The 9,062-nt window shown below is 31.9% G+C and overlaps 1 protein-coding gene across 1 annotated transcript in view; it reads right to left on the bottom strand.

Moving 5' to 3' along the window:
* LOC124359534 overlaps window positions 1-6,590 on the bottom strand; it is a 32,450-nt gene extending 25,860 nt beyond the window's left edge. Inside the window, exons 1-2 of the mRNA XM_046812348.1 lie at window positions 6,406-6,590; window positions 1,782-1,928 (exon numbers count right to left, since the gene is read on the bottom strand). Coding sequence (XP_046668304.1) covers window positions 1,782-1,925 — 144 coding nt within the window. The 5' untranslated portion in view covers window positions 1,926-1,928; window positions 6,406-6,590. The remainder of the gene's footprint in view (window positions 1-1,781; window positions 1,929-6,405) is intronic.
* Window positions 6,591-9,062: the final 2,472 nt, after the last annotated feature.

Genomic DNA, 9,062 nt, shown 5'->3' on the forward strand with positions numbered 1-9,062 from the left:
CGAATATCGGTGATTCAACATTTTGTAGGTTTTTGTACAGGAAGTGGGTGTGGTGACTCTCAAACGTTAATGGATGTTTATTTTACTATTATAAACTAAGGATTTAATAGTAATGAAGTCTGTACATACTAAACCTTTGAATCAACGTCTACATTATTTATTTTTGTTTCATATTTGAACTATACGTTATATTAATAAATCATATTTTAATTTATTGCAATACAGTACAAAATTGAAGCAGAATGTTGGCCATCATGAACATCTTAATTTTTCAAGTACCAAATTTGAAAAATAACAGTGCTTTTGCCAAAAACGGAAATTAATAAGCTGCCACTCCAGACAGCAGTAGAATAAATCATAACAGTTGAACATAACTCTATAGGATATTTTAAAAGTGGACCTTATTGTAAGAAAAAGTCCAAAAGTGGCTTTAAAACATTTCCTATGAAACGAGGTGTGACTATTAAATAACGAGTCTGATGCTGCTGCGGATTAAGAAGGCATGCGACAGCCGCCATTAATCAACAGCTGTTTAGTGTGTACCTTTTTCTTTAGTATGCAGCTGACTCGCTTCTGTAAACAACACCGTTTAGTCAGAGCCTACATTTGCGTTGTTGTCTTTTTGTTTTTGCCACATAAAATGGTTAATGTAATAGTAGAACAACAAATTTGTGTAAGATCTCAATTTAAACTTGGAAAATCTGCTACTGAAACTTATAATTTACTGAAAGAAATGTATGGGAGTGAATGTTTATTGTGGGCACGTGTTTTTTAATGGTTTAAGCGTTTTAAAGATGGCAGGGAAGACGTTATGGTCAGGTTGCCCTTCATTGTCAAAAATGGATGAAAATGTCAAAAAAAGTCGGTAATTTGATTTGGTCTGACCGTCAGTTAAGTATTCACGCAATTAGTGAAATTGTAGGAATTGATTTAGAATGTGTATGGCAAATTTTACATGAGAATTTTAACATGTGAAAAGTGAGTTCTAAATGGTGTCTAAAATTCTTAACCTTTGAACGATAAGAAACTCACAAAAATGTTTTTGCTGACACCAAAATTGTTTGGAAACGATAATAACATGTGATGAAACGCGGTTTTTTATTTATGACCAGGAATGAAGCGCCAATTCGTGCACTGGAAGAGCTCAACTTCATTCAAAGCCAAAAAAGCTCGAATGAGCAAGTCAAATTTTTAAAGCAATCATGATTGTTTTTTTTTATATATATATATCTATGATATTGTGTACGTTCACTGAGTTCCGGAGGGTTAAACAACTAATCAATATTATTACCTTGAGGTACTTTCTAAACAATGTCAAAAAGTGAGGAAAAATTCCTGGAATGTGAAAGGACAAATCACATGGGTTTTACAAGACAATGTGCCAGCTCATTCCGCGTTATCTGTCAAGAGGTACCTAGCCAAGTAGGCCTACAGCATTCCAGTGTAAGAACCTCCACTTTATTCACCAGATCTTGCACCATACGAGTTATACCTGTTCCTTAAGTTGAAATCTGCATTAAAAGGGACAAAATTTGATTTCTGTGAAAGCTGTAGAAGAGAAAGCAGTACGTGTCCTGAAGGAGTTGACAGAAGATGACTTCTAGCACTATTTCCGATGATGGAAATTTTGCATGGAGCGTTGTAGGGATAGAGGAGTGTATATTGAAGGTAACATTAAGTAATTATGTATAAAATTAAAAATGTTTTACGTCAGTCCCTTTTTTTAATAGCCTCACCTCGTATATATTACATGTTGGGCTGTACAGAAACTCAGTACTTACACGCATGAGTTTTACTAACTCATTAATCTTTTCTTCATCTATATTCCTCAGAGATAGAATAAAATGCATGGAGTTTCTATCATCATGGCAAATAAATAGTGTGCTTGGAAACAATCCGTAATATTCGTATTCTTCAGATGACATTTTCTGTAACAAGTAGTCAAAATTAGTTGCTATTAAAAATCTTAAAATAAATTAAAAGACTGAAATAATCTACAAACAGTGTAGTATCAAAACTATAAAAAATGGTACTGGTTTTCAGTTTCAAAAATTTATAATGTTGGTCTTGTTGTAGACTGTTTAGTGAACCTAAGAAATAATATTTTTGGCTACTTACTCTTCACATGCCTACAATAACAAATAGTAGATAGGGTCACAGTGGCCACCTCTCCAAAATCACTTTTTTTGAGAGGCAGAAAACAAGAACCGATCGTCATAATGACATGTAATTTTCACAGGTCACATAAAGTTTGTCTTTTTCTAATACTGAGGTTTTTCCTTACGTCCCCAGCAAGAAAAAAATTTAAAAAATAGTGGCTTCTGGATAATAAAAAAGTTATTTATTCAATTTTAAACGTTAATCTTGATGCTTAGTGTTTTTTTTATATATTCATAAGAATGATGAAGTGAGATTACTCTTGAATGCTATGAATCAGGTGCAGTATTCACTTTTAAAATATTGGTTATTTCTCCTCGTCTAATAAAGGTAGGCACTTCAAAATTGTTACAAAAGCTATATATAAATTGAATGTAAAACTCATGAATAGCTGTAAATATACATAAAAAATGGTTTATTAAATAAGTCAGGATTTTTAACACATTACTTCAAAAGTTCAGCCTTAAATAGAGTTGAAATTAGATATTTCCCATAATTCTATGACTAAATATAAGATCGTAAAGTGTTTCAAGTGTTTTTATGGGGCTAAACTCAAGTACAGCTAGCTCTCAAGTGGGTTAGTCTATTTGACTAAATTCAAGTTATTCTTATTACAATTTGGTACTTTTAATATATTCTTACTAACATTCTTAGTAATTTTATAAATATTTCTAAGGTTTTATATTATTTTAGTAGGGTTTTCTAAACTCAATATTCTCCACTCTTGTATTATAACCAAAGAAGCTACGCTCAAGAAATGTTAAGACATCTACTGTACACTGAAAAAAAAAAGTTTACTACATTACTTCATTAAATTGGATGAAAACTATATTTGAGAATACAATTCTGATTAAAAAAATAGTAAAATATTATGAACAAGTGAAAATCTTTTTATAACTTATGAATGTTTCATACTTTTACATGGCACATTCACGTTGAATTCATTTGTTTGGAACGAGGTTTTGGTTTTGAACACATGATACAAAATCAAGTGAGACCTGATCATGCGAATGAACAACAGCTAAATAGGACCTTCTATTCCTATATCTACATTTTTCAGGGAATGAATAATGTGTCTTTGCAAACTGCATATTAAAGAAATCACTTATTTTCATAAACATAAAGTAGGGCCTGGAAATTCTGTTAACAACTAATTCTACGGTAGTATATTTCCCAGAAACAAAATTATAGGGGTAGAATACGATAAGCGGACCAGGTTTTTATATCGATTAGTATAATCATCGATACTGAATATTCATATATTGAATACGAGTCTATCAATTATATTATATCTAAAGTCATAAGAACAAACATATTTGAAATTTAAATAATTAAATAATACGAATAGTGGCAATATCATAACTAATAAAGGAGCTACAACAATCAAACAAACAATAATTACAACTGGAGTTAGAAAAATCTCATAAATTATAACAAAATAATAACAATATAACAAACATTTAGAGATGTTGTAGATGGAGCTTATATTGGTTACTGTTAACTTAATTAAAAAACATAAAACCAATATTTAATACTTTTGTGATGTATCTGAAGAAGATAGCCTTGTTATCGAAAGGCCTCACAAAAAAAGTATTAAATATTGGTTTTATGTTTGAATGTAATTAAAAAAAAAAACATTTAGAGCACAAAATATGCATAATTATTTATGTTTTCTACAGGGTAGCAATGATTAAGACAAGTTGTTGAAAGCATCCTCTCTAGAAAACCGCACTTCTCTTCTGTACGAATACTCACATAGATGATCTGCAAGCAGATTAGCTGATATGCCACTTTTTAAACTACGTTTCATGGTTCTCCACGAGCATTCGACTGTGTTATTGTTTATAAAAATCAATACATTTTATATGTGGGTAATTGTGAAAGTAATGGCCAGAGCGGCAAAATACGAGTTTTGCGTTATTAACTTATTGGAATCGTCCGACAGAACAAAGCAATATAAGGTTTGACGGGGTGGAAATGAGAAATAATGAAGTTGTAGAACATGAAAAAATGGAACAACTTTTCACATGTGGAGCAATATTTCCATGTTCTACATCCGCACGGGCGTAACGTCACCTTTTGTGACAGTGATTCAACCTCGTGATGACGTCATTGTATGCGCACCAACTTTGAAAACGTAAAAAAGCAGAATTTTGACCCAAATGAATGTTTTTCTTAATTTTGAGCTACAAATTAATAAGTTGTTATCAGGTTGAGAAGAGTGCCTCCGGCCATCAGTGCCACACTTATGTCAACGTAAGAAAAACATCCCTCGAGATGGTACCTATCAGTAAAATATCAAATTCTATAGGGGCTGATCAGAAATAAAAATTGAAATGTAATGCAAAGAAATTTATGTAAAGTGTAAAAAACGTAATAAATCATGAAAACCCCTAATATTAATATATAAATAGACATTAATAGAGAACACTTTCCATTAGTGTGTTGGCGGATAGAGCTGAGCAGCAGGAACAAAAAAGTGGTGGAGCCTGGTATGTGGGTGGGGCCTTCCAACAGTCACTAACAACTGTTGTACCTGGCAGAACCCATTCTTTAATTACGTCGAGCAGGGTGTCCCTGTCACACTGTTCAACAGGAACAAGGAAGGAATCTCTGCTCTGCCTTTCAATTTCACCAAATTCACTGTCTCTAAATTCGTGTGCCATGATTGTATTTTTTCCTTCCAAATTTGGCCTCATCAATCTCAAAGACTGTCAGAGGACCACCAATTTTCTTTAACGTTGTTGAAATGTGATGGAAATACAATTCGCTGCAGAAAGAATACAAGTCCATCACAGAATGTGCAGAAACGCCTAACTCCAACGAAATATACCGTTGTCTCGGTGGCTTCAAATGGAACAACGTGTTCACCAAACCAAAATATATCTGTAAGACTAAGCGCATTCTTTCAAAAAAGGAACCTGCCCGGCCGATTTTTAAAAATTACAACATTTTTACTACTTTTACTAATGTTTCTGTCGCAACAAAACATCAGAGTCTCCCGGTTAAAAAATAATACACGACGAACAAATACACTCATAATTAAAAATTCCATGTTTTATTAAAGAGAAAATAATCTCATTTCGGTCAAAACGTAAATTCTTAACATGCCCAACAAAACACTCCCGACACACACAATTCACTATGATTCGTCGAACTAGTGGATTGATCCATGATTGACACGCACTCACTCGATCTGAACTACAGAACACGATATCTTGTGAAGCACTGACTACCGCCCCGGAGCACTCAGATAACAGATACACTGTCAGTCCCGGTCGCAGATAACTTTGAAGTAAACAGATATCAGACACAGCACACAAACAGAACATTAAAAACTTAACTATTTATGAATATACCCCCTAAAACCATGTTGTTTGTCATTTGCACTCCCTAAAACAATATATATTTTTGTTCAGGAGGATGAGCAGAATATGTTGATAACATCAAACTCGTGATTTGCTGGGTCAGCCTTTAACCTCATAGATATACACATATATGTAAGTGTTTAAAGTTGATACAAGTTAGTTATTGTTTAAAAAGTCTGTATCGGTTCATTATATTGATAGTTATTATTAAGTAATATCGTTTGTCAATATTGAAAAAAAACCAGGTCTGCTATTGTATTCTACCCAATTATAGAACTATTTAAGCATGGAAGAAAATCAGATGATCACTGACTGTCACCATAAATCAACTGTAAATCTGTGTTAAGGGCTTTTTTATAACTGTGACATGCTGATACAGAGAAGCCCATACAAGTCCCTAAATGTGTATTCATGTAAAAAGTCTCTGAAAAATCAGTCATCATCTGTGAAAAGTACACACAGAGGAAACCAAGGATCTATTTTTACATCACTGCAGTCACTATTTACAGAAGTTAACTCAAGACCTGAAATCAGGAATGAAAGCATAAAATTTTGTGTTTAGGTCTACAGGAGGGAACACTGTTGGTTTAGGTTAAGATTCCCATTCTACCTTAAAATAACTAATAAGCAACCACAGACCAATATAAAGAATAACAGGAAGTAGCCTACTTATTATTCAGAAACACACCACTGATTAGGTTAGCTAGGTATATATGTTATAAATATTTAACTATTAAGCAATATTTGAAATCGTGTCGTGAAGTTTTTAAATAGGCCTAGTCTGATTATAAATCATGTTTTGTTTAAAAGCATAAATATGTATTCTTAGTTTTAACTGATTGTGCTAAATTTACTATAATTTTTAGAAAACATAACCAACCTGAAACTTGAAAATCTACGTTACCGAAAGAAATAAATACAGTGAGACGTAAATACAGGAATAATCATGATTATTTGTGATTTAAATTTCTTTAATCCTGAATTGTAAACAAACAAACCACCACCAATCTCCCTCTCCCTCCTTCGGCACCGTACCGAGACCACCACCGTGAAGTTTTTTTATTCTTTTTTTTAAGCCTCAGCTTTTAAGCTATGCGGCTTCGATGTACACTGATATTTTATTACACTGGTATTTTTGATTTTACAAAGTACACTATCAATCGTGTCTAAGTATTTACAAAGTACACTATCAATCGTGTCTAAGTATTTATTTACAAAGTACACTATCAATCGTATCTATGCCTGATTGGACATCCCCGGGATTTGAACCCGTGATCTCTCGGATAGAGAGGCGAGACTATAACCATTAGTCTACTTAACGTCACTTTTTCGTCCAGACCGTAAATTAGTTATCGTCCCTTTATAGTCTGTGCGTCAATGTTGCAGTACTCAACCTGAAGGCGCTGGTAAAAATTCAAATACTGAAATAAATTGTAAAAAACTAATTATTAAAAAGCGATCTTTAAAAAAAAATCTACATTTTTCGTACTAAAAATATTCTACAAAGTTTTCCTGATACCAATCAAGACGATAGGACCTCTGCTATATATATATATATATATATATATATATATATATATATATATATATATATATATATATATATATATATATATGCCTACACACACACACACACACACACACACACACACACACACATATATATATGTAGACTATATAATACATAGACCTCTGAAATTTTATATATATATATATAATTTCAATAAACATTAAATCACAAAAAGTCCTTGCTCTGCCGAGACTTGAACCCGGATCTCTACTTGCCGGGTGAAGTGCCACCATTACACCACAGAGCCCTCACTTTTAACGATTAAATTATTTTGTATTTGAGTAGCCCAGTTTCAAATCTCGTTATGTCCATACAAACAAAATTTCCAGGAAGGGCAAAAAACTGTGGCTGGTTTATTTTAATACCTTAAAATTGGATCTATTTTTTTTAAACTGTAAAAATCATACTTTCATTAGGTTATTAATGGCAAAAATCTGACATTGATAGTTTACTGGAAAAATTAAAAAAAAGTTTGGTCATAACGATGTTTGCAGCAGTTTTGGGAACTTAACGAGTTTTGCATCAGTATTGGACATAATAAGTTTTAGTTCTGTTTATTTGCTCTGATATTTTTGCAATATTTAAATGATTTTATGAAAATATTTTATATTTTTATTGTTTTTGAAACACTAAAATACATTTACCTATGTATAACAACATTTTTTTTAAATAATTTTTTAATAAATAGACCAGAGAACGGATTTTAATTTAAAGAAAGTACAGTAAAGTGACTTTTTAAAACTTATTTTTATTTTACATTTTTAAATGTATTACACAAGCATTTAACTAACAATGAATTAATGATTTTCAAAAGTAGTTAGAATACAAAATTATAGTGGAACTTGTATGGCTTCTTGTACTATGTCACCAGTATCAGAGTCTTCATCAAAATCTTCTCCACATGGGTGCTGCAGCTCTTCTTGTTGCTGAAAGAGTTCTTTGAAAAAAAGAAGCTGCTCTTTTTCGTTCCAGTAAGGCATGAAGTGTTTCGATAGCAATTTGTTCAAGTGTGTCAACTTTGATTTGAACAACTTGCTGGTTTGAAGAACTTGATTTTTTTTAGCTATAGTTCTTTTCCAGTTTTCTATGTTTCTCCTTTTCTTTCTTCCACATCCTGGAGGAACTGGTTGAACAGTTAGTGGGTTCATTATTTTCCACAATAATTACTAAATAATATAATAAAAATCAAAATAACCACACTAAAAGATGATGTTACTTTCTCAGACAAGAAAGAAGCGAGATTGTATGGGTCATCTGTATTGGAGGGTTCAGGCAGGTAGTATTACCAACATAGTAAAAGCAAATACATCTTTTAGCCAGCTACAAAATTATGATATTATAATAAAGTTAAAAACTAAAAGTTTGACCAATATGGGACAACTAATTTTAAGGCGGACATGACGAGTTTTGAAGTTGTTTTTAAGAATGGACATAACAAGTTTTGTTGCAGTTTGAGATAGGGACAAAACGGATTTTGCAGCAGTTTATAATATCTCTTTATTTATTTTAAGTCGTTTAAACGGGTTTTGCAACCATCTGAATGTATTATAGTGTTCCTCTTAAATTACTTAACAAAATGGTACCCATAACTAATTTTTTTTTTTAATTTTTGGACATAACGAGTTTTGAAACTGGACTACTCGTTTGGCCGTATCTGTCACATAGGTAATTATGAGTTTAATAATCAAACTAAAATATGATCGGAAAACCAAATACCTGTAAAACGACTTTCATTTACATTAATTAAATTATTTACATTAAATGACAGGTATATTATGTACGAGGTATATTAGTAGGATAGTTTTTTTATTGAGGCAGCTTAATAAATATGTACCTAAAATTATCTAAGAAGTGGTTATTTTGCACGGTTCATTAGTATTTTATTGTATGTGTCATAGTTATGGGGGAATGGTTTTGATATTAACTAAAAAAAAACAAAGCTGTTTAACTAACACTGATCAGAGAAT

The sequence above is a fragment of the Homalodisca vitripennis genome, chromosome 4, assembly GCF_021130785.1.
Source record: "Homalodisca vitripennis isolate AUS2020 chromosome 4, UT_GWSS_2.1, whole genome shotgun sequence".
In the NCBI taxonomy this organism is placed as follows: Eukaryota; Metazoa; Arthropoda; class Insecta; order Hemiptera; family Cicadellidae; genus Homalodisca; species Homalodisca vitripennis.